This window comes from Poromitra crassiceps (assembly GCF_964638095.1).
Source record: "Poromitra crassiceps genome assembly, chromosome: 20".
NCBI classification, from domain to species: Eukaryota; Metazoa; Chordata; class Actinopteri; order Beryciformes; family Melamphaidae; genus Poromitra; species Poromitra crassiceps.
Genome location: NC_139637.1, coordinates 23,182,500 through 23,208,574, shown reverse-complemented (window position 1 = coordinate 23,208,574; position 26,075 = coordinate 23,182,500). Strand labels below are relative to the sequence as shown.

Here is a 26,075-nt window from a genome sequence, read left to right as displayed (position 1 = left end):
ATTATCAAATAGGTGCACTGCATACCCATGTATTTGAACTCAAAGAAAAGAAAAGAAAAGTCATTCTATTGAAAATTGGTTATACGAGTAGGTACCCTGAGCTGGTCTATTTATTTTTTTGTCCAAAAACCAACAACCAAAAAAGTTTGGCCACCCCTGAGATAGTTGCTTGGCTACAACAGTAAACAAAAATATTTGGTTGCTGTGTGGATGCATTCAGCTGACCAGTTTCTCAAGCTCATCAGGGTCCTCAGCATCAAGTTTGAAGATCTTCCTCTCTGTGAGAGAGAAACAAATTAATTAACAAGTTAGTCATCATCCAAATAGTTACTGTCTTGTAGTAGCCTATCAATGTCACATTAGAAGTCTAGAAACAACAGCTTCAAGGTTGTATACCTCTGCCAACAAGTCAAATGGTGTCCAGAGTCTCCTCTTCACGCTGCAGCTTGATGATATTTGGGTCAGGAACCACCCGCTTTGCAAACCTCCACACGGACTCCTCAAAGGTAGCAGAGAACAGAAGCATCTGGCAGTCCTTTGGCAGCTGTCTATAGTAAGAAGAGAAGAGGAGGAAAACACTAAGAGAGGTGACAAGGAAAGTTTGTTGGCTGACTTGACAGAGAAAATAAGGCCATCGTGCAGTTTTGGCCTGCAACTACGCATCATTTTCATTGGTGATTAATCTGTTGATTATTTTCTTGACTAATTGATTAGTCATTTGGTCTATAAAATTAAAATGATGAAAAATGTCAATCACTTTTTCCCCAAAGCCCAAGATGACATCCTCAAATGTCTTCTTTTGTCCTGACCAACAGTCCACAACCAAAAGATATTCAGTTTACTGTCATAAAACACAAAAGAAACCAGAAAATATTCACATTTAAGAAGCTGGAACCAGAGAATTTTTGCGAGACAAATGTAGTTCTAACGTAAGTTGAGTCAGGAAGACTATAATCTGCACTTTACACTTCCTCAGTTCACTTCTTATTTCTCCACCCCTTCAAATCTGCTCACACGCTCCAAATAGCCTGTCAACTTCTGGGCTTCAATTGAATAATCAGCCTGGTCTCTTTTATCCAATAGCATAGCGTCACATCACCTCTCACCCCACACACCTCCATTGTAAGCCTATCACATTGCTTTTCACCCCTCATCGTAAGCCAATCACATGGCTGTTGTCCTATTAAATATGCTTGTTTCTATCCATTCAGCCTCCCAACCTTGCTGCTGACAGACTCGCACCCTCCACCTCTCCTTCTCCACACAGTCTTCACAGACTCATCAGATTCTTCAGTCTGAAGAGTCTCATCAGTTTCAGAAGGAGAGGCATCACCATCACCACCACCAGTACTAGACTCTACAGGGGGATCTATCTGGCTGCTGCTCCGGACTGATGCAGCCCTATCTCAATCAGTGGTGTAGTCTACCTTTTTTCAGAGGGTATACTGTGACTCTGAACCCCCCTGGTCGGTGGTTTCGGCCGGAAGTGGGCGGAGATTCGACCCATTTTTTGTTGTTGTTCATCCCCAAATTTACAGAATAGCTTCAGCTATCAGCTTCATCTTGCTTCTTCGGTCTCCTGAAAATTTGTTTGCAGACGGGGAGAAAGCCCCACGTGATAGCCACCCGTCAATCTCTCTCTCTCTCTCATTGACTAAAAAGGACGCCTATTTAAAAGCGTGGGTAAAGGCCAGGCTTGGGTGCTGTGCTGTGTGTGAACGTAGGGTAACACACAGAGCGCACAGGGTGAATTTTATGAATGGAAATTGAAAACGATACGTATCATAGCGCATTTCCCAGTGCGCATACGCAAATCTGAGTCATTTCACAGTGTGTATACTGCGTATACCTGCGTATCACGTAGACAACACCACTGATCTCAATATCTCCCTGTGGTGTCTAAGCACCAAAGACTATTAACAATACCTCATTCTCATCATATTTTCTGTAATTCAACATTCATTCACTATTGTAATAATTATTATTTTATTCATTCTCTGGTATCTAGTCTCTCCTGATTGAACTTGTAAATGGACTGCATTTATATAGCGCTTTACAATGTGCCTACCCATTGAAGGTGGCCAGCTGCCATTCAGGGTGCTGGCACAGCCATCGGGAGCAATTTGGGGTTCAGCGTCTTGCCCACGGACACTCCGGGGATCGAACCACTGACCTTCTGGTTAGTGGACAATACGCTCTACCTCCTGAGCCACAGCTGCCCCACTTGAGGGGTGGACTGCAGGGTTACATTTTTTCCCCACAATAAGCATGATGAATGTGGGAGAACTTATCAAAAGTCCTTCAGAGTACCAGATGTGTCTGTTCAGACACCAATTTTTTCAAGCACTCTTTTTGGCTCCATGGTTAGACAGAAACTACCATGCCTGGAGTGAGAAGGGCCTAGTTTCAATAAAAGGCCTATACATAGATGGTCATTTTGCATCCTTTGATTTACTGAAGAGGAAATTTGAGTTGCCTGGCACGAACTGGCTCAGATTCCTGCAAATCAGAAATTATGTTCGATGCAAGATTCACACGTTTGAAGCGCTCCCAAATGAACATGCTTTTTTCGATGTATTGCTGAGCCCTCCTCACTCCAAACATCTTATCTCTAGATTTGCATGTCTGTTTGACAACTGCAATACAGCCTCTACTGAGAGGATTAGAGAAGCGTGGCAGGGGGTACTTGGTATTGATTTATCTGACATTATTTGGGAAAGGAGTCCGTCTGTGGTACAACTTTCTCAGTTAATAGCAGACACCAGCTGATCCACTTTAAAGTCGCTCATCGTCTTCACTACTCCAAGCATAGGTTGCACAAGATCTACCCTTCTGTTTTACGACTGTGCGACAGGTGTCAGGTGTCAGAGGGCACACTATCTCATGCCTTCTGGTTCTGCCCTTCACTGACGGGGTTCTGGGCCAGAATATTTGACTGGTACTCTAAGGCCTACAAAACTAGCCCTGCAACCGGAGGCAGAACTCACCATCTTCGGCTGCTCGGACTTCCCTACAGCCGTGCAACAATCTCTGACACTGGGGACAACTGTCGCCAAAAAACTCATTCTGAAGGAATGGAAGTCCTCCTCTTCACCCTGTTTTCAGGTTTGGCTGATGGACATGATCTCTGTTATACAGATGGAGAGACTCAGGTCCCTGAGAACCAACTCGCTTAAAAGGTTCTCAACTATTTCGGACCCGTTTTTGGCCTACTTTGAGGAGGTTAAGAATGAATAGTGTCTGAGGCTCTCCTGTCTGGTTTCTCGTGGACCCCTTGCGTGGGACCCCATGCACAATATCTATTACAAACACAAGCACCTTATGCGGCTGGTAGAAACATGTTGTAATGTGGAACATCGATAATGTACTGTATGTTTTTTTCTTTTTCTTTTCTTTCCTGTGTCTGAGCCTGTTTGTCTTGTTTGTGTATTGTTATCGTTTTATAAAAATTGAACATAAAATATTGGGGGGGGGGGGGTCCTTCAGAGTGCATAAAGATGTTTAAAATGGTTAAAAGAAGATATTTGAAAAAGAAAGATAAAGATGTTTTAAAATCTTAGGCTAAAGAATATAGGATAAAGATGTTTTAAAATCTTAAAAAAGAAAGATAAAGATGTTTTAAAATCTTAAAGAATATAGGATAAAGATGTTTTAAAATCTTAAAAAAGAAAGATAAAGATGTTTTAAAATCTTAAAGAATATAGGATAAAGATGTTTTAAAATCTTAAAAAAGAAAGATAAAGATGTTTTAAAATCTTAAAGAATATAGCATAAAGAAAGATGTGTACAACCTTTTTTGGAACTCGTTTTTATGCCCGAGTGGAACACACAACACTATAGTAATAATGGCAATAATAATTGGGGCATACGCATGGGGCAGCTGTCTATATGTTCTCTGAGGGGATGCCTACTCTCCCACACTTTGAAAACCCCTGGTCTAAACGATTAATCAATTATAAAAATAGTCTGCGAATAATTTTCTGTTGATCGACTAATCGTTGCAGCTTTAATGCAGCTCAAATGTTATTGTGACAATAGATGTTCTTCTCTGAGGGGAGATCACCTGTGGATACGAATGCTCTGGTCCTGATGTCCCTGCGTGGCAATCATGACATCGGCCTCGTCCAGCACAAAGACGGAGATCTTCTTGGGGTCGATGAACTTGTACTTGGTGCACCAGTCCAGGAGGGTGCCTGGTGTTCCAATGACAATCTGCTCCTGCAGCACGGTGCCTCGCTTCACTGAACAGGACGCAGAAAATCAATAGCATGAAATGATGTAGCAACACCAGCTACCTCAAGTCTACAACACCAAAGGCTACATGTAGCCAACCTCATGGTCAAATTGGATCAGAGGTAAGTATGTTCTTACTTCTGTTGCCCCACACGGCATATGCCAATTTCACTTCAGGATAGAATTTCCCCATTTGCTCAATAACATGACCGATCTGCACAGCGAGCTCGAACGTGGGGCAAATGCAAACGCACTGAAAGAGACACACACACACACACACACACACACACACACACACACACACACACACACACACACACACACACACACACACACACACACACACACACACACACGTTCATTAGGGACTCCATGTCGAGGCCTACAAGTGAAAATGTGGACACCGACTGGTTGCACAGATTACAAGTCACATTTACCTGAGTCCACTTGTTGGCTGGGTTCACACGGCTGAGCATGGCCAGTATATAAGCGACCGTTTTCCCTGTGCCAGCCGGCACCTGGGCGATCAGATTCTGAGGTCTGGAACCAGAGAAAATATACAGTTCTGAGAGGATTAATCACAAAATATACCTTATTAATAAACAGCAGGGGGTTGCACCAGCTGTGCGTAAGTTGAAACGTAACCTAGTTTGAGCGTATGGTGCGCAAGCGCTATTAGGGGATAGCGCCTGTCGGAAGATAGGGCCCCTTATGTCTCTGTGGTGCAACTAAACAAAGACACAACTTTAGTGTCAAACTAACTAGTTTCAATGTAGCAGTTATTGTGGACCTTAAACCCTAACTCAAGAGAGAACTTACATTCAGCTGGTGCAGGCTGCTGGTGGTTTAAAACTACTGTTTTCATCAGCTATGTTCCCTGGCCCTAATAGAGGATAATATGAGTAGACTTATAGCCTACAGTATGTCTAATTTACATCTCTCCCAATCATTTTACAATGCCTGCCATATAGGACAAATCAGCGTGACATCGCACCCTGCTGCAGTGGCACCTATACTCCTATACCTTATATTTTGACTTTGTGAGTGAGAGCAGAAGTAGCTCAAGGGTGATGTATAATATATGTATGTAGTATTAAGGTTGTGTGAACTGTTGCAGTTTTTAAAATGAAGTGAATTTAGTCAAAAGTACAGCCTGCAAGAGTGAGACACTCAAGGCTGGCTCCATAGGGTCCCATTATAAAGGCTGAAAAACAAACAAACTGCGATTTCTCAAACACTACAAAAGATAAATTAACGCTGAATTGAGGTGATAAGAGTCCTAAAAGTGGTCTAGCTTAAGGTATGAAGGAGTAGTTACGGTTGGGCATGGTTTTGAACTGATGTTTAAAACCAACGGCAGTTGCCCCCAGTAAGCCTTTTTTTCTTTTTTCTTTACCAACAATGATCCTCATATAATTTATTTTTACTTTTTACTTTTTTTTTTTTTTTTTTAACACATTCACTGCCAGACGTTTTTTTTTTACTTTAGTTAGCTTCTGCCAGAGGGGTTTTTTGAGGATTCTGGCTCATCTTTCAAGACCCGAGGATTCTTTTCTGCTAAGATTTTGTGAACACACAATATCTCAAAAGAACTAATAGAATGTGTGCTTTCTCTGTCTAAAAGAGTTAGTTTGTAGAGTTAGTAGTTATGTAAGCATTAGCAGTTGAATACAGCATGGTTTTAGCGTCAGAAAAAATATTCAGAGATAAACGGCTTTTTGTGAAATTCGATAGAACAGTCACTTTAACCATTCATTTTTGGCTCTCTCTCTCTCTCTCTCCCTCCCCCTCTCGCTCTCTCTCTCTCTCTCTCTCTCCCTCCCTCTCGCTCTCCCTCCCTCTCTCTCTCTCTCTCTCTCTCTCTCTCTCCCTCCCTCTCGCTCTCCCTCCCTCTCTCTCTCTCTCCCTCCCTCTCGGGAGGGAGACGCACTAGGTTTAATCCTAGTGAGAGGGGGAGAGGGAGAGAGAGAGAGAGAGAGAGAGAGGGAGGGAGGGAGAGAGAGAGAGCGAGAGAGAGAGAGAGAGAGAGAGGGAGAGAGCGAGAGTTGCTTCAACTCCTCCCTCCGTGGGCGTTCTTCTTGGCTGCAGCGGCCGTCACAAGCTTGTCACCAGTCTCAGTGCTTTGCTGCTGTCCTGTGCCTGTCTGCACGGCCGCTGTTTGAGGAAGTCGGGATGGACTCGCTCGCTTCTTGGAGTTTTGGTTGAGAGAAGCTTTTGCGATTCTGGTCATATTTATGCTGCGTGTTTCAAAGTGTGTTACACCTGTAATCTATTATGTAAATTTGCAATCCCGCATCGCCAGCAATCAGCGCGAAAACGAAAGCGTTTTCCCCCATCCATTTTCATGAGAATGGCTGGGGTGAGAATGGCGTGACAAGTTAAAAAAATGCTTGCCTTCCTCTAGTCAGGAGAGCACTGTTGCCACTTAGTGGGTCGGTGGAATGGGTTGTAAACGTTCGGTGGCTCCAATAATTATATAAGAGATGTAAAAGGGTTAGATGCACAACCCACCGTCAAAAAAAAAAAATCGATGCCAACGACGTGTTAACACGTCGCTGGCAGTCAACGTGTTAATACAGTGTCAAACTTAATTTGAAATTAACTGCCCAAAATAAGAAGACATGGACGTGAAAATAGTCTGTCAGGCAAGGGTTTTGAGGGATTATTTCCTGTTGGAGACTTCAATGTCATCCTGTGAGTGTCAGGTTGGCAGTAAGCAGAGTGTTCAGCAGCATTGATATGATTTCCCCCAATTGTACTTTGCCAATTCTCCCTGCTGTCCCGGTCGCTGCTCCACCCCCTCTGCTGATCTGGGGAGAGCTGTAGATACACACGTGCTGCCTCTGATACATGTGCAGTTGCCAGCCGCGTCTTTGCACCTGACACCGGGGAGCTTCACCGGCAGGACGTAGGATGTGGGAGGATCACACTATTCCCACCAGTTCCCTTCCGCCCCGAACAGGCGTCCCGACCGACCAGAGGAGGCGCTAGTGCAGCGACCACGACACATACCCTCATTCCGGCTTCCCACCCGCAGACACAGCCAATCGTGCCTGTATGGACGCCCGACCAAGCCGGAGGGAAAACGGGGCGCGAACCTGCGACCCTCATGCTGGTAGTGAATCGTGAATCCTTTTTTAATCAAGTGGTACTTTTCCTTTTTATCCAACAGGCCACAACAGGTGAAATTTAATTCAGTGCTTTCTCATACAACAGTAAGCACCGAGGCCCCCCAGGGATCTGTCACTTCCTTTTTGTTTACTCTCTATACACAAATGATTGTGTCAGCCAACCCAATCAATTTGTAGTAAAATTCTCTGATGACACAGTTATCCTCAGTCTACTCACAAGCAACTCTAACATCAGTAGCCATACAGCTGGAGTGGACAGGTTTGTGGGTATGATATGATGAGCATCACCTACAGACTAATGTACGTAAACCTCAGGAGATTGTGGTGGATCCCAGGTCAATTGGGGATCACAGCGCATTTGCCATACAGTACATGGCCATGACATCAAGCAGGTCACCTCCTACAAATACTTAGGGGTCCACTTTGATAGGGAACTTAACTGGCACACGCAGGTGACAAGTGTCTGTGCAAGAATCCATCAGCACCTGCATTTTCTTTGTAGGCTCAGAGTTTTTGGTGTCTGCAGTAACATTATGTTGACTTGTTATAGATGGACCATAAGAGTCCATTTTACGTTATGGCATCACCAGCTGGTTTGGAAACCTAACGATCAAATCTAAATCTCCAATATTTAGTCTGGTCAAAACGGCAGGGAGGATCATAGGAATGCTCTCCCCCCTCACCCCGCCAAGACATCTTTGAACAGTCCACCATTCAGCAGGCCAACAAGATGTTGTCTGACTCCTCCCATGTGTTGAACTCTGAGTATGTGCTGATGAACTCTGGTAGGAGATACAGGGTCCCTCTGTGTAAGCACAATAGATACAATAATTAATGTGTTCCTCTATCAGTTAAACTTATAAATGGGCTCCCCCTTGAGGTCAGACAGGAGGCTCTGAGATAGTTTCACAGGCTCTAATATCTGCCTGCTTGCCTACTACATGTATAGTTTTAACAATCGCTTGTTTGCTAACTGTTAGCATGTTCCATGTACATGTTACTAAGTAACATGTACAGTAAGTCTAATCACTTGTTTGTTTGCCTGTAATGTAATGCGTAATGGGAAGGGAATAGGCAGGGAATCTACCGCTACACTACCCAGACGCCCGATATGAAAAACTCTCAACTCAAGCACAATGAATGAATAAAACAAAATTAACGCTTCATGTTTTATCAAGTGTGTAGAAGTGGTTTTTCGCAGCAAATGGCTTCTTCTGAAGGTGGGAAAGTGAGGTCTGATATCTCCAGCTACCTGACTGCAGACACTACCAGGTGTGATGTAAAGGAGAGGGGCAAACTAGATGATTGAGAGAGAAGAGTGAAAAGTGGGCACTCACGGCTCTGCTAGCATCATGGGCAGAGCGTTCCCCTGGATCCTAGATGGTCTGTTGTAGCCCATGGCGTGCACACCCTGCAGCAACTCAGGTTTCCTGTTAGTCAAAACAAGAGTGCCATTTATAAAAAGTAGATAAGTTACTGTCACTCAGATAAACCAACCATATCACTGTGTATCTCTACAGGTAGCTCTAAGAGCCCACGGACAAGAGAAAGCTGTGTCATCAGTTATGTCATAAGACTGTACAATGTCTATGACATCATCAGTGGGACAAAGGCTGAAACATAAGTTACTGTCACTCAGATAAACCAACCATATCACTGTGTATCTCTACAGGTAGCTCTAAGAGCCCACGGACAAGAGAAAGCTGTGTCATCAGTTATGTCATAAGACTGTACAATGTCTATGACATCATCAGTGGGACAAAGGCTGAAACAGACAGTTGGCTGACTCATCACTGATGACATCACATCGAAGATCCGGCTCCATCATCACTGACATCACTGATCAGTCTTGTCACAATGCCTCCTTGTGTGTGTGTGACCTCACTGACTGGTCTTGTCACACTGCCTCCTTGTGTGTGCTTATGTGCGTGCGCGCCCCCTTATGACATCACTTTTGACATCATCACTGATGACATCACTGATGACATCACATCATTAGCTAATTAGCTTAATTAAAAAATCCAGCTCTGTCAGGTCACCTGCACTGGTGCCCTTTACACCCCCTGAAAGTTTCAGCCCGATCGCACTTGAAACGGCGTAGCTGTGGCCGGACACAGAATTGAAACATACAAACATCACCCACATACTCAATTTTATAGATAGATACAGTTACTCATATTTTGTATTTTAAATACTGTATTTTAAATACATGTATCCAACCCTGGTCATATAATAACCCTGCAGACTTACAGCCCCAGCTCTTCAAAGGTCTTGATGGAGGAGAAAGGAGAGGTGGGGTCACTCGTCTGTGGCTGCTGCACGTCTCCTACATCACAACACCACAGAAGAACAGAATGTCAAAAAAGTGCTTATATAACCAACCAAACAGCTTCCATTGTATAACGTTAAAGCCTGTCAGTCAGATGTCAACGAAGAAGATGAAGATGTATTTTTTAACACTTTATTTGTAACTTTTTCATTGATCAGATATGACATCAGTATACAACTATCTCGAGTCACAAATATCCACAGAAAAATAATCCCAAAAATAACCATAGACAGAACAAAACCAAAATCAACAAGACAAACAGATCACAAAAAAACAAACGTATAAGCAAAAACAAAAAAGGTGCACCATAGCATTAATTATAGGACAGTCCACGGGCAGGAGTAGGAGTTCATAGTTCTAGTTCCTGACCAGGTAAACTATTTAGTTTATTAGGGGATCCCAGGTTTTGTGGAATCTCTCAACAGAGCCGTTGAGGGTACATCTGATCTTTTCCAGCTTTATGTTCTGCATCACGTCTCTGATCCCCTTCTGTGTGATGGAGGAGTGACAGCCTTCCATCAGGCGTCTCTAGCTAATTAAGAAAAGGCAATGATCCTCACAAGTGAGCAGGGGACCCAGACCCAGCTGTGGAGAAGGTTAACTCCAAAATAGAGACGGGAGACTTGACGTGTCTAACATGCAGCTTTACTTCAGGCTTCAGAATACAGACTATATGGCCTAACCCACAGCACCCCCTAGGATAATAGGATCCTAGGGGGTGGATCTGATAACACTGACATATCAGTACATAACCCCCCCCCCCCCCCGGCACTCCGCTTCCCTTGCTGGGCAATGTTTCCATGGGTGTTGCAGTTTTACCACACCTTTACACACATTTGTTTTTAATGTAGACTGATCTGGTCTGCATGCAGTGTTTTGCCTGAATTTCGTTCTCCCTCGTGCGCTTATAGCATCCACATTAGCCCCTTTTATTTCTGAGTTATCTCCTCGCAGCAGTGGCTGTTGTTTCTTTATCTCTTCCTGCTGTCTGACCTGTTATTGTCTTTGTCAGCGTCAGATCAGCCTGGAGTCTCTGATCCCAACCACTATGCGGTATCTAATCATTTCTTCTTTTAAGGCTCCAAATTTGCAATGCTCTGCGAGTTTATGGACCTCTGTGATAAAGTTATCTGCCGACTCTCCTGGTTGCTGATGTCTGCTATTAAACTTAGCACGTTCATATATCACATTGTGTTTACCAACAAAATGTTCATTGAAGGCTTGTGTCACCTGTGCATAGTTTTTCTTCTATTCTGTGCGTCAGTCAACTGCAGCGTGTCGAGAATATCATCGCTCTTGTCGCCCATTACATAGAGGAGAGTGTTGACTTGGTAAACTTCTTCCTTTCCAGCTAGCCCTGATGCCAGTTAGAATCTCTCGAACCGTCTTATCCATTGCGGCCATGAGCTTGGCTCATCAAAGCTTAAGTTACCAGGAGGTGCTATGGAAAATATCTGATCCATCGCCATGTAAACACGTTGTGTTTCTCACATCACTCCTCCCCCGTAGCGTGCGGCTACTTGCTGTTAGCTGCGTAGCTAGCCACCCAACTGGCTAACGTGTCAACGATGTTTATTTCTTTCAGGCTATGTCTTTTTTTTCTTTTCAAGCCGATACAGCCCTGCTTCAGTTTTCCTTTCTTTTCACGGGTTCGCCGCTTTCTGACACCATGTAGAAGGTTGTCTAACCCCAAAATAGAGACGGGAGACAGACTTGACGTGTCCATGCAGCTTTACTTCGGGCCTCAGAATACAGACTTCACTCACGTTCTCCTAACGTGACGTCATGACGTTATGGCCAACCCACAGCACTGAAAGAGGCCTGTAGGATCGGGGCAGTGACGATTACACCGTTTGAAACGGACGCCCTTATTTACGGATGAAAATGGAGTATAATTGGGCCTTTAATGGCTTCAAAGAGACCAGAAAGGGGCAAGTTTCGGGCAGAACGAGAACAGATGATAGGTGGTCGCCGGGCTCTGTTTACATATAGGGCTTACATTTGGGAATATTCTTGCAAGTTTAGCTTTCGAGAAGTGTAGCCGATGTAACACTTTAAACGTATTAAGGCATGTCTGGAGCATAATGGAGGAATAATGGACTCTAGCAAGAGCCACATCCCATTCCTCGTCTAATAGCGGGACCCCCAGATAATTTTCCCATTGTTCTCGAATATGAGATATAGATAGATGATGGAATAAATTCTAGCCTCATTTAGCATATTGACCCTTAATATGGAATCCAAGCAGGAGAAGGGAGGAAGAGTTGGAAAATTATCAAACTTTTTCTGAGTAAAGTGCCTAATTTGCAAGTAGCGGAAACAATATTGGTCAGTCTGAATGTGTCATCAATATACAGGTCCTCATTAGTTACCTCATTAGTAGTTAATGGGTAGTTACCTTACCTTCACGGGTCGTCGCTTCTGGCACATCGACTGCCTGCGCCAGAGTCCTCATTTTGTCAAATTAGCGTTAATGGTGTGTTTAATTATGTTAACCACACCGTCCAAACTTCAACATCCAATTCATTCGGATTTGTTTCCAAACAATCACGGTGGGGATTGCGGGGTCACATCAGCACCAGATGATGCCTTCAGTAACAGAGGAAATCACAAGAATTACGAATAGAGCTAACGCAACAAGCCATTTAAGTGGTTAAACAACAAATAAAGTGGGATTGTCTAAACTAAAACAACGCCAACGGAATTCGGCCTTTGTCACACGGTTATTTTAGCTTGGTAACCAGCCCCAATGAATCAAATATGAAGAGTGATGACCATTGCGATTCCGATTCATATGGGCTACTAGGGTTCTTAGGGACTTTCCGAGTAACACCTGAAGGCAGCATGCCTACAGTGTACCAATGAGCGCAGAGAGACTTGAGAAGAGGCCCGTGACGCGTAGCCTAGGTAAACCCAGCCCCCCAGTCACTAGTGATTGTATGAGAACAGGTCGAACAGGTCTGAGAGCAGGTCACGTGGGGGATGGGTTTACCCAGGCTAGGTGACGCGAGGAGTAACCTATGGGAGTAACTTGCTTACAAGATCTCGCGGTGATTTGGATTTCTCCCAGGCTCGTTTGAGTTGACTGTCGCCTCGACTGGAAAGCAGACGAGAGCAGGCGAGCACAGTCAGGCGAGGCGTCAACAAGTCAAACACCCCAGCAGCACACTGACTGCTGCTTTTCTTCTTCTACAGTTTTGTTTAACAGCGGTTTGTAAACAAATTAAAACATGCATTAGCGCCACCCACACTCACTGCTCAAATGACACAGCCCTTCAGATTCCTTATTTTTATTTTTATGTAGGCACTATTGCACCCACATCCCCATCACTGCACCTCTGGGTGAGAATGAAGGGGACTTTGTGAATAGAAAGTCATTCCACAGCCTTAACATCCAGGTAAATCCTGCAATGATCATTTGTCATGCACAATGCACATTTTACATTCAAGTTGGACATGAATAGCTACATCTTGCCCATGTATGTACCCTATGATTTCCCATTCCATATTTTGGGTGGATTTACACACGTCATTGTGCACGTTTGTGTCATACATGATGTGTGACTAATAAACTTCCCCCTGCATGAACCACACTTCAATGCACATTGAAATCATGTTATGTGGAAGTGCAGTTAATCCCAAATGCTTTTGCAGATGACTTGTGACCATCAACAACTAATCACCAGCCTGGATGCCAAGTGGCCAGGGTCGGTGCATGACCCCCGGATCTTCAGGGAGTCCACACTGTGCCACAGATTTGAGCAAGGTATGTGGAAAATATACATTTCATATAATTTTGAGTCATGCCTTCCCCAAACTGAAATGTGATACTGATGTTGGCAATATTCCTTCTTATCCTCAGCGCTGTTCAGTGGAGTGCTCCTTGGAGACCGGGGGTACCCCTGCCTGCCGTACCTGATGACCCCCTATCCTGACCCTCAGGCCGGCCCACAAGCCCATTTCAACCTGGCTCTTAGCAGAACCCGGGTCAGGATAGAAATGACATTTGGCATCTTGAAGGCCCGCTTCACCTGCCTGCACGAGCTCAGGGTGGTGCCAGACCGGGCGTGCAGGATCATAGCAGCGTGTGTGGTGCTGCACAACGTAGCCACCATACGGAGGGAGAGAGTCCCTCCGTTTGAGCCACAGCCCCCTGATGTGGTGGACCCCATCACCCTAGACTACCCTACTGGCAGGGCTGTCAGGGAGGCCCTCACAGAGCAATTCTTTGCCTAAAATAAAAATTAAATACACACAATGCCTTTGTTTTAAATCATTTTCTCTTTATTTCAATTGTTGTGCCGCCTCATCCTCTGCTGCTCCCGTTCCTGTGAAGAAATGAGAGAAATACTGAACTGTTTTACAGTGTGGGTGGAGGATGAAAGCATAGACATAAGTGTGTTAACTGATTTACCTTCTTTCTTTCCTCCAATTCCTCCACCTGCAGCCTGGCCTTTTTTATGAGCAACTCCTTATATATAATGTCCAGTTCCAGTTTTCTTTCATATAGAGCCCTCACATTGTCTGCTGAAACCTGAAACAAATTCAAGACAGAATAGAGTTGCTTTGGCATGCAAGCCTTGTCCCTTTGCAAGGCTCACTTGAAGACAGAGGTCACAGTGACTAGGCTACCCTGTTTGAATTCAGCTTAATTCACCTACATTTTGTGACCCTCTTCCTCTCCTAGGTGTATGGGTACAACTAGACGTGGATGCTTGGGGAGGGGTACACGGGCCTTCCTGCAGGTTTTCCTGCAAAATGTACATCATTCAATGGAAACAATTGATTTCATAGGCAGCTGCAGTTACATGAATTACAGCTAAGTGTCTATACTCTCACCATCTATGTTGAGATGGTTGAACACTGCATCAAATTGTTAACAAAGGGGTACAGTGTAGCCTACATCAAACAAGTCCCTCTTGTCTGAGCACACAGACAGCGTGATGGTGTCCTCCTCTGGGCCCACCTGGGGAAATTATAGCCTACATGTAAATGGTGTATTTCATCCATGATCAGTAAGCAAAGATGACATGCCAGTGTATGACAAGTTGCTTTCAACTGACAAGTTCCTCTGCCTGGGAAGGTGTCAGTGTGTGGCTGGGCGGTGGCATCAGCACCACTCTGTCACCTTCAACTAAACAGAAAGTATAGGCATGCATGTTACCTATATAGCCTAATTGTCTTTCGAGCAAACCAATAATGTAGCATTGACACATACCCTGTACAAACAGAGCAGGGGCTTGGGAGCTGCCACCAGGGTCTGATGTCAACCCCCCCTCCACCCCCTCCATCAAGGGGCACCCCTCATTGTTGGCTAGAGCCAGCTCCTCAGCAGTGGTGTAGTCGGGTGTGGCAGGGCCTCCTCCCGTCTTCCTGCTTTCATTTTTCTTTTTGTTAGCTGCAAGCAATGTCAAAGCTATTTCATTGTGCTTTTAGTTTTGTATATCAATGTAATCCTGAGACAGAGTGATTGGAGCAATATACATGTAGGGCCTAAGCTATGTGTGTATTAGCCTACTTATAAATTATTAAGGTTAAGCCAACTTACCGCTTTGGATGACATTTTTATATCTTTTTTTTTTACTTGCTCCCATGTTCTTTTAGCTCCGCTACTGCCTACTACAGGCAGATAAGAGGATTACCTGGCTTTGTTCATGTAAATACACCACTAGCTTTAGTGTCTGTCACATTTGCTGAATGTCCTATCCACCTTGGCTGCTCCCCCCTCAAATGTCCCTCTATCTGCAAAAGCAATACTACAGAAAGACAAGGATGATCTCTGTTTATGTAAAGTAACTATTCAACTGTTGTCTCAGAAACTGCCTCTGTATTGATCTTGATTACCATATGGTCTTTGAGATGGTGGGGACAAGATGGGAGACAATGTGCATGTGACCTCTAGTGACTGGCCTGACACGCCCCCCCGACACGCCCCCCGGCCCCCCCAAGTTGCTGCTGTTGTTTTGGTGAAAGTAATGCAAAAGTAGTGTAATAAGTAACGAGTTACTCTACACAGAGAGTAATATTGTAAAGTAACTTATTACTTTCAAATTAAAGTAACTAGTAATATGTAGTATATTACATTTTGAAAGTAACTTGCCCAACACTGGTCAACCGCCTTGAAGTCAGTGTAAACATCCAAAATTCTAAATGTTATCCTTTTCCTTTGTTATTGTCATCTGTAGTGGTTATTTGCATAAAAACACACAGTTTGATTAGGAAATGATTGTGTCTTTTTTAAATATGTGCTTTTATTAAAAAAAAAAAAAAGTAGCTCAATTTGTAACTTGAGTTACTTGACAAAGTAACTGGTATAATATTACTTTTTTTGGATGCAGTATATATTTTTCTTCCTCTCTCCCTATTCTATTTGGCTATTTATGAATCCTGGGGTCCCTAAACAGTCTTGGAATTGCATAAATTGGGTATGACGAGAAAGCTGAGACTCCTCTTGTGGATTCAATGAGCTCATATTAACGTGTGATGACGTTAGTCCCCATAGTATCCATTTCTTTGTAGTGAGACCTATTTTTACTCTACCTCACTGTATAAAATGACCTATTGTGACCTCTAGGATAATCACAGCCTCATGATGGAACTTTACCACCACAAACTAGAGACCTAGGGCATTCGGGGGATGTATGGCTTTCCTATAAATATTTTAAATAATTCATATTGTAACGTATCGGTGATACGCCAAAGAACGGAGAGTTGTAGTTGGTACAGGTTCTTTATTCACAGGCTTCTTTAGCTCCTAGCAGCTAGCTCACAACGCTAGCTCCACACACAACAACCATCTCAGCTCGCTCCATAGCTAGACTCACATCCGGCCTGCGGCCGCTGGTCATATATACCCCCTTTCCCTTAGGAACACACCCACACACATTAGTTCCTAGCTACAATCCAGACACTTATGTTGCACATCACATTACAGGTAATACTTGGATTACCTGAAACGCTACATACTCCTCACCCAACATTTGTTAACACCCACGTTAACACCCACAACCCACACATATCCCCCTGTACCAAAACACACCACCCCACAACATTTTGTATTCCCCCAATTTGTCTCTTATTATTTCACTACTTCTTAATTTTCGTTCCACCACCACCATTTGCATTTCTTTTCATTCCTTCCTCTTTTCCCATTCCAATAGCCCTTTTCTTTTTTTTACACACATTTTCCATTTAACTCAATACCCATCACATTGACATCATTTCTTTCCTCTTTCCCCATTCATTTAAATTCAACCCACATATCATTTCAGTTAGACAATAACCCCAACATTTACAATATTCTTTTTCCATTACCTTCATTTAAACCTTTTTTCTTACTCACATTATCCCACTTCACTTCAACCACTATTTCCATCCACCCTTTTACAGCTTCTGTCCCACCTGAAGCACACTAGTCCCGCTCAACCCCCAGTGGGGTTAGTCCTCTGCAGTGTAACTCTTTTCGGTCCCCCCTTTGTGCCCCACAGACCTCACACTCCCTGCAGTATCTCCGCACGTCCTCCTTTTGTTTGCCCCAGTAGAAATGTCCACGGATGAGGCTGAGTGTCTCTTCGGGCCCACGATCACCGTATGGGCCCTCGTGCATCCACTTCAGTGCCAATTCTCGCAGGCAACCGGGTACCACCCACTGGGTCCCGCTTTTCCCGTGCCCCTTTCTCTCTAAAACCCCAGCTCCACCCAGTTGCAGGTCCGAAAACATGTTCCACAGTCCTTTCGTGGCACCGGAAAACATGTGAATCTCCTCCACAGGGGGCCGGCGTCCGGCCGCCACCCACGCATACACCGGACCGATATCCGCATCCTCCATCTGTCTGCGTCTCCGCTCATGCCCGTCGACCTCCCAGATGGCCCTGTCTTCGTCTGTCTGCTCCACCTCTTGCACTCGCTCGTCCTCCCGTCCCGCTCCCCCAGGGGGCGGCGTGTTGAGGACAGCAGGGCGAACACCATCGGCGTCGATCTCCACCTCGGCTTTCTGCAGTGCAGCCGTGGGGGCTGTGTAGCGGCTTGGTTGGGCCGTCTCCTCCGGCCTTGACCCCTCTCGCTCCCCCGGGGACACGAGTGCCGCTCCCCCGACTGTAACAGCTCTGCAGATGATGTCGCTCACTTCCCTCTGGCTGTTCAAAACGATCCCCGCTCTCCTGATGGTCTCGTCGCTGATGATGATGTCCCCCTCTACCGGCTGGTATGCAGAGCAGCTAGCCTGGGCTGGCTCAACAGTCACTCTCCTGCCCAGAACAATCGGCTCTGTACTGCTCCGCTGATCCGCCGCTTGTTGCTCAGGCTGCTCCCCCGGCTGTGTGTCTCTTCCAGCGTTCGCACTCTTAGTGCAGTCTCTAGCTAAATGTTCAGGCGACCTGCACGTCCAACAAAGTCTCACCTGTCCGCCGCCTGCTTCTTGACATTCTCTGGCTAAATGTCCAATCGCGCCGCATGCCCAGCAGGCTCCCTGCTGTCCATGTCGTTGTCCCGCATACCCGGTCCGTCTCCCGGGTCCGCCTCGGCACCACCTCGCCACATGGCCCGGTTCTCCACAGCTCCAACACAGTCTATTTTGTGGCTCCTCCGGCCATTCTTCACACTGCGCTCCCTCTGCGCTCATCAAATCCAACCGCTGCATGACTTCTCGCAGCGTCCGCAACACCTCTACTGCCCAGGCAGGAGTTTCTTCCACCAGCCGTCTGACTTCTTTCAACACACGGGCCTCCATGCCCGCCAGCATCGAGCTGATCTCCGTCGTCAGCTCCTCTTTTCTCCCGTTCGCCGACAGGCATTCCTCTAAGCGCACCATCACACGTGGCGCTCGTAGCAGCTAGCTCACACAGCTAGCTCGCTACCGCTAGGTCGCTCGAGCCTTTGATCTCCAACTTTTCTCCGCTGTTCCTCCTCACTCTCTCCCCTCTCGACCGAATCAGAGGCGCTACCGCTTTACTGTCTGACACCAATGTAACGTATCGGTGATACGCCAAAGAACGGAGAGTTGTAGTTGGGACAGGGTCTTTATTCACAGGCTTCTTTAGCTCCTAGCAGCTAGCTCACAACGCTAGCTCCACACACAACAACCATCTCAGCTCGCTCCATAGCTAGACTCACATCCGGCCTGCGGCCGCTGGTCATATATACCCCCTTTCCCTTAGGAACACACCCACACACATTAGTTCCTAGCTACAATCCAGACACTTATGTTGCACATCACATTACAGGTAATACTTGGATTACCTGAAACGCTACAATATTATTATATAAATTATAGAATTAATGGGGACATATCAAAATTATGGGGGGAAAACATGTTTGTTTAGTTCTACCTTGCGTAGGTAGGGGTAGCTAGAAAAACTAAAGCCCTTTTGAGGATTTGGGTCGGTACTAATTGTGTCCCACCCACCTTTGAAATCAAGTTTCCATCCCTGCTCCAATCCAAGCCGTTGATTTCATGAGGGTTTAATAGCTGATTGGACACAGGTTGAATATTTGTCAAAGCAATAATTAAAATGAAGGTATTTGCTGCTTCTTTTGGAGCCTGACAGTAATGTAATGTGCACACTGACTGCACAAGCTCCTCCTGACCTGGGTTCAATAGAAAATGAGTCAACATTTGTCTCCACCCAGTGGCTGCTTCCTGCACTCACTCTTTTGGACATTTCCATTTCCGCTGCTAGAGGGCGTCCTGTACCACGTACAGGAGACTGGTGAGGGAGGGTGCAAGTGTTAGCCTGGTAACTAGACCAGAATGTGAGATCACGTTATCAGAATGATGTTAACCAGGGCCAGGCTACCCATGTGTTGTTGATTGTATGTTCATTTATAACTGATTTATTTTGAAACTTTCGATCGGAAACGTTCGTCGACCGAGCTTTTATTTTGAAATCAGGCGGAAATCTAGCGTTTTTTCATGTTTTTTTCTGTCAGGTTTGCCAAATAAATAAATCTCCAGTCCACTGCAGGCACAGCAGCGAGGCTCGTTTCGTGGTTCCTGCACAGTGGGCGGGCCGGACAACTGGGTCACATGATGATAAAGAAGAAGAAGTAGGAGAACAAACTGACTTTAGTCCTGTGCCTCCGCCCTCCGCCCCTTCCTCTCCACCTGCCCGGCGAGTCTAATGCAATACTGCACTGTCCAGTATGGGAGTGAACTTCACTGAGTCAACAGGGAAGTGGAGCGAAAGAGCAGCACTGTTTTACCGGAATGTAGCTTCCATCTGTCGGCGTGTTTCGTCTGTGGAGGCTATGGATGCGAGGAAGTTTGCTAGCAACAGAGCTTGAAGAGACGGAGCACATTTTTAGCTAGCACGTCTACCAACAAACATGTTCTCTTTTCTGAGATCAGGTGAGTTTTCTCTGACTACCAGGCTGGGTCACTGACAGACAGACAGACAGACAGACAGACAGACAGACAGACAGACAGAAGATGAATCAGTGACTTCATGTAGGCTACAGAAGGTTTGATCTAGTCTGGGTGTAAATATAAAGCTGTTGTATTTTAGTCTCAAAAGTTGTTTTCACTACCCTAGTTTTGGATTCTTTCCATATTAATTCATACACTGGATATATATTATATAGATTATAAATAAAAACTATTTTGTGGGATTGCATTTGTTATCAATAGTTTATTCATTCTCTAAAGTCCTAAAGTTACATTTCAATATAGGATTTATAGTGTGCCATGGTTCACACAGTGACCTTATCGCATGGTATTCTTTATCTCACATGGTGTAATATTACCCCCATTATAATTCCAACAGTTTTGCTGTGATATTTGTGGCCTCAGGGTAAAATGTAATCTTTACATTCTAGATGATCTATTGATATAGGCTAATGTTTGATAATGTAGGTTAATGACATTTCATCATCTTTTTATTTAATTTGTAATTAACCACACTGCTTTCAAATTGTGTACTGTTGCTGAGTCTCACCCAGAGACTATTATGGAAATTAGTTAAATCAAGGTTATGACTATAACCCCCGGTTTTATAAGGTGAGGAGGAGGAGCTCGCTATGTAGTCTGGCGAGGTCCTCAGAGGACTTTTTGGATAAAACAGCTATATTTAAAAAATAATATAATACAATTTATTTGTTTTTTCTTAGTGGGTATCAAAACTTCATCATGTCTCTGGAGGCTGAGCAAATGAGCCCCGCTGTTGTTCACGATAACCTAAGGATCATGTGTAGACTTTTTCTCATGGGTTTCTGTGTGTGCAGGATTAGATTTGTGTGCACTGTGATCATGTAAGCGACTTTAATCCCAGTCTAATGACCTGTGTGCTGCTCCCAGACAGAACCCCCCTTCCTGAGGACATCCACATCTCCTCTCTGCCTCCCAGCATTCCCACAGAGCATGAGCCAGCCCAAACTGGAGATGAAGGTATACGGTTGTTTATTTTGTCGACATTATATATGCCTTTTTGTTGTGGTTCTACACAGTTTCATGAAGTGCGCTGTACATCTCTCTGTATAACTTACCGTATATTTTGTACATACTTGATTTCCGTTTGGTTTGTTTGTGGAATAAGTACATTCAACCAAAGTGTTTACAGTAATAACTTGCTGATCTGATAATTACTGCCTCTTTACAATAGTTGGTGTCACCAAAATCAAGTGCATAATCTCCCTTACATTTACCATGCTGCAGTGGCATTTTACTATGGCATCATATAGAGAGCCAAAGTGGAACGTCACACTTCCTGCTTCAGCACTGTACCAGAGATTTTCATCCACCATTTATTTTCCCATAGACATTTGCTAAAATTAATGCTTATAAAAATAGTTGTACTTGTTCAAACCAAACGGTACAGATATATTTAGAAACAGGAGAGATCGCACAACATTTCACTCAGACCAAAATGTAAAAAAAATGCGACTTTAGAGAAAATACTTTTTCAATGTTTTTTTTTGGTCCAAGTGAAATGTTCTATGGTCTCTCCCGATTCTAAATATATCTGAACCGTTTGGTTTGACCAAGTAAAACTATTTTTATAAGCATTTTACGAAATGTCTACGTGAAAATCAATTGTGGAAGAAAATCTCTGGTACAGTGCTGAAGCAGGAAGTGACGTTCACTCATACGCGTTCATTCATATGCGATCTAAAGCCTTGTGTGTCTTCACTGAAGTTGACAAGTTTTTTCTTTCTACTTTCAGTGGATGAACTGGCGGGAGAAAAGGAGGTGGTCCGGACCACACACACGCACAGGGGCTTCTCCTCCACCCCCTCTGTATTCCAGCAGGGACAGAATGAAACTGTGGCCAGTACTTATTTTGAACAGAGGGTCCCTGTTCCAGAGGAGGACGGCAAGGTAATCTCCTTACTGGTCCATGATAAGAACCAGATGAGATACACCTGTATTTATACTGATCAGTGTTTGGGCAAGTTTACTCAGGAAATGTAATAAGTTACTTATTACTCATTTAAAAAGAAATACAATTACTTTACTTATTACTTGGTATAAAAAGTAAATACTTGTTACATTACTACAGTGGCTCCCAACCTTAGGGTCACGACCCTAAGTGGGGTCGCCTGGAATTCAAATAGGGTCGCCTAATTAAAAAAATGTTTTAACACCAGACCCAATTTAATACTACCGAAGATGATTAGGGTCACTTGCGATTTTTTTTTAACTTATTTTTTAGTTCTGAGTTTAAAGTGAGAATCTCTAAGATTTCAGCTTTGTTCTCTTGGGTGACACCTATGGCGATGAGTGGTAATTGCAGGTGACGTCCAAACAGTGTTGCATTATGTGACTCACATAATGTCACTAATATACAGCAAAGGCTTCCATCAATGGACCATATAGCCTCAATCAACATTGTGAGTGACTCTTAATTTAGTTTGTTTTTTAGATGAAAATCTTTGAGATTATAACTTTAAATCAGGATTCTGAGAATAAAGTCAGAGTTTTGAGATTAAAGTCAGAATTGTCAGAATAAAGTCATAATTCTGCAGGGGAAAAAGAAGCATACTATGTGACATCACTGACGATGTTACTGATGACATTATCGAGGGTGTACCGGAATTTGAATGTCCCTAGATTTTTGCGATGTCAAAATAGGCAGAGGCGCAGCTTGTGCACAGGCAATGCAGGCAATTGCTTGGGGCCCCAGGCCATTAGGGGGCCCCCGATGGCTGAGAAACTTTACTCCAGTCCACAGCCGTGACCGCAACTCCCTCCCCATAAACAACCAATGGACGATTTGCAATGACATTGAAACCTCCCTAAAGAGGCCCCGTGTCATTCCCGTTATACTTGTAGGATTCATGTACATTCTCTTGAATTGAAAGTGAAACATACATTCAAGAGAATGTATGTGAATCATGCATGTTTGACGGGAATGATTCACGGTCATTCACTTTCACAACATATGTGAATCATTCCTGTCAAACTTGCATGATTCGGGAGGTACGGTGGTGCAGTGGTAAGCACTATCGCCTCACAGCTCGAAGGTCGTGGGTTCGATTCCCACCTGGACCGATGTGAACACTGAAGGAATGCGTGCCCGTCCGCATGTCCTCGAGTGCCCACCGCCCGGGTGGGGTCGGCAAAATGGCCTTTCTGTGTGGAGTTTGCATGTTCTCCCCGTGCCTCCCGGGGGTCTCCTTCATATAGGAACCCCCTTCACAAAAACATGCAACATCCTGGTTGCTTATATGGTTCCTCCTCTGATCGTTAAGGGCGCCTGTTCAGAGGGAGGGGAACTGGTTGGAATAGCGTGAACCTCCCACGTGCTATGTCCTACCGATGAAGCTCCCTCGGGCAGGTGAAAAGAAGCGGCTAACTTGACTGCCCATGTCTCGGAGGATGCATGGAATCAGTCTCGGCTCTCCCCAGATCGGCAGAGGATGGAGTAGCAACCAGGATTGAGTAATCAAATGAGCACTAAACGGGGGATAAAATGGGATAAAAAATCGGGAAAAAAAACATTAAAAAAAAAAAAAAACTTGCATGATTCCACTTTCTGTTGAATTGAAAGTGAAAGAACGCTGGTTGGTAGGAACCCCTTGGAATTTTTGCCTAGGGCCCCAACAGACTCTAGAATCACCACTGAAAATAGGGTCACGAGCCAAAAAAGGTTGGGAACCCCTGCATTACTATATTACTTTCACTAGCTCCGCCCCATCCCCCAGCAGGGGGGGGGGGGTCTAGGGGGGGCTTAATGTATTGATTGATTAATCTGTCTTTGATTTGATTCATATTGTTAGATTTATAATGTGTAGCAAGTGAAGACAGCCTCTCTTAGAAGTGGAAATTCATGGAATTCACTTCTATCTCCTGTCATTCTCATTCTCATTCAATTCAAATTCTCTTTCCTAACGGCCACATTCCACTGAGTCCGTGTTGGGTCCGTCTGCGCTGCGGTACGGCTTCGGAGCCGATACGTTTGCACTCTAATCATTGTGTCAACTCCCACCTACTCCGCTGCGTTGCGTGTCTACTCCGTCCCAGCTCCGACGATCCGGAGCTCTCCGAAAAAGATACGCAAGGCTTCTATTTTTCACGGATGTCGGAGCAAAGCTGCAGCAAGTTGGGCGCAGCCAGGCATGGAGTCAACAGGGCAGAGGTGTTTACAGCATTCAATATCAAGCCAGAGGACAAACATGTATGAGGAAAAGTTAATAATTGAAGTGGAAAACCACAAAATAATATATGACACGACACATCCTTTTTACAAGGACAACACCAAGCAAGTCCACCCCTCCTCTGCTTCTCCAGTTGGGAACAATGATCTTCTGCCTGTTTGTTGTTGTATTTATCCCACATACAAATTGTCTCGCGCGATTTCACCGCGAGAACTTGTCGGTCTCGTCACTCCAGCTGTCTGGCGGAGCGGAGCCGTGACGTGCTCTGCACGCAGCCGGTTAGTGTTGGCGGAGCACAGAGCACGGAGCAAAACCGGAGCACAGCCGCAACGCAACGCAAATGCAACCAGTGGAATGCCGGTGTTCGAGTTCATTGTGCATTCTTCTCAATTCAGTTCATGAATGCTCCCGACCCTGCTCTTCATACAGCGGCTCAAGTTCCATGTCATTAACATTCCAGCTCCTTCTTCTCTGTCCTCTAGATGGGCTTTAGTTTCCGTAAGCTGTGGGCCTTCACTGGACCGGGGTTCCTGATGAGCATCGCTTACCTGGACCCGGGGAACATCGAGTCTGACCTGCAGTCGGGTTCTAAAGCTGGCTTCAAGGTATTTAAAATAATACTGATGGTAATCCAGGACTGTTACTTACTACCAATACCAATAAATGCCACTAGTTGTGTTTCCATCCACTTGTTTCTATGTGAAATTTCAATTTGCGCGTAAGAAAACTGAGTGGAAACGCTGCAAAATTCGCAAAAACCTCCAAATATCGCGAAAAAGTTACCTACCTAAAGTAACTACCACCACTACTACCACTAACTGCCACCACTACAGTACTACTATTACTACTACTATTAACTACTGCCACTATCAACAGCAACAATAATAACGAGAAAGCACTCTGAGAGCTCAAACACCGATCAATTTTCCAGCTTGCTGTTCCATGCAACAACATCATTCATATCACTGTTGTACAAGTTCAATTGATTTCTTGACCCTGCAAATACAGTAGTATACCCGTAGGATTTGGAAATCAAGTCTCTCTCTGTTAGTTTCATAGTTATGGCAAAAAATAAACAATAAAATAAATCAATCCTGTAATGGTGGAAAGCCCAGATCTGGATCACCACCACCACCCAAAAACAATCAATTCTTCCTTGGCCCTCGTGCACCAAATGTCATGGAAATCTGTGCAAACTTTTGTGACATGTCATGCTGACAGACAGACAAACAAAGCACACTACCAAGGGTGAAAACATATGCTAACCACTTTGGTAGAGGTCATAATAATAATAACAACTAACATTTTTCAGATTATCAACAAAAACTGTTGAAATAATTATGTTATTATTACACATAGGGAAATGGAAGCTCATCCACATGGCTGATTAAAGGAACAGCTCACCCTAAAATCCAAAATATATATATTCCCTATCACCTGCAGTGCTATTTATCCATCTATATCGTTTTGTGTTAGTTGCCTGAGTTTTGGAGATATCGGCTGCAGAGTTTCTGCCTTCTCTCCAATACAATGGAACTGGATGGCACTCGGCTTGTGGTGCTCAAAGTGCCAAAGAAATACATTTGAAAACTGAACAGCAATGTCTCTTTCCAGAAATCATGACCCCGTTACTCAAGATAATCCACAGACCTCGTTATGAGCAGTTTCATGGAGGATCTATTTTCTTTTGACCGAACTACACCCGCTAGCTGCTAGCTAGTTCCTACATGAGACTGCAAAAGAAAAGAGTTGCTACACTAAATTGCTCACAACAAAGTCTTATAAGTCTATTA

The 26,075-nt window shown here is 44.4% G+C and overlaps 3 protein-coding genes across 3 annotated transcripts in view; 2 read left to right on the top strand and 1 right to left on the bottom strand.

Annotated features, from left to right (window-relative positions):
- Positions 1–96: 96 nt before the first annotated feature.
- LOC310794673 (ATP-dependent RNA helicase DDX19B-like) lies at positions 97–11,231 on the bottom strand. The gene is made up of 8 exons (XM_083656673.1): positions 10,924–11,231; positions 9,615–9,690; positions 8,702–8,794; positions 4,671–4,773; positions 4,372–4,486; positions 4,064–4,241; positions 397–548; positions 97–278 (listed from the first exon to the last, which is right to left on the bottom strand). The coding sequence occupies exons 3-7, from the start codon at positions 8,761–8,763 to the stop codon at positions 410–412; spliced, it is 597 nt and encodes a 198-aa protein (XP_083512799.1). The 5' UTR covers positions 8,764–8,794; positions 9,615–9,690; positions 10,924–11,231; the 3' UTR covers positions 97–278; positions 397–409.
- A 1,306-nt stretch (positions 11,232–12,537) lies between these two features.
- Positions 12,538–13,929, top strand: LOC310794971 (putative nuclease HARBI1; the record flags this gene model as incomplete). The annotated part of the gene is made up of 4 exons (XM_083656996.1): positions 12,538–12,548; positions 12,998–13,091; positions 13,348–13,459; positions 13,556–13,929. The coding sequence occupies 4 exons, from the start codon at positions 12,538–12,540 to the stop codon at positions 13,927–13,929; spliced, it is 591 nt and encodes a 196-aa protein (XP_083513122.1).
- Positions 13,930–19,897: 5,968 nt separating this feature from the next.
- The window catches only part of LOC310794663 (natural resistance-associated macrophage protein 2-like), a 15,742-nt gene continuing 9,564 nt past the window's right edge, over positions 19,898–26,075 (top strand). The window contains exons 1-4 of the mRNA XM_083656662.1: positions 19,898–20,038; positions 20,984–21,073; positions 21,849–22,003; positions 24,765–24,887. Coding sequence (XP_083512788.1) covers positions 20,017–20,038; positions 20,984–21,073; positions 21,849–22,003; positions 24,765–24,887 — 390 coding nt within the window. The 5' untranslated portion in view covers positions 19,898–20,016. The remainder of the gene's footprint in view (positions 20,039–20,983; positions 21,074–21,848; positions 22,004–24,764; positions 24,888–26,075) is intronic.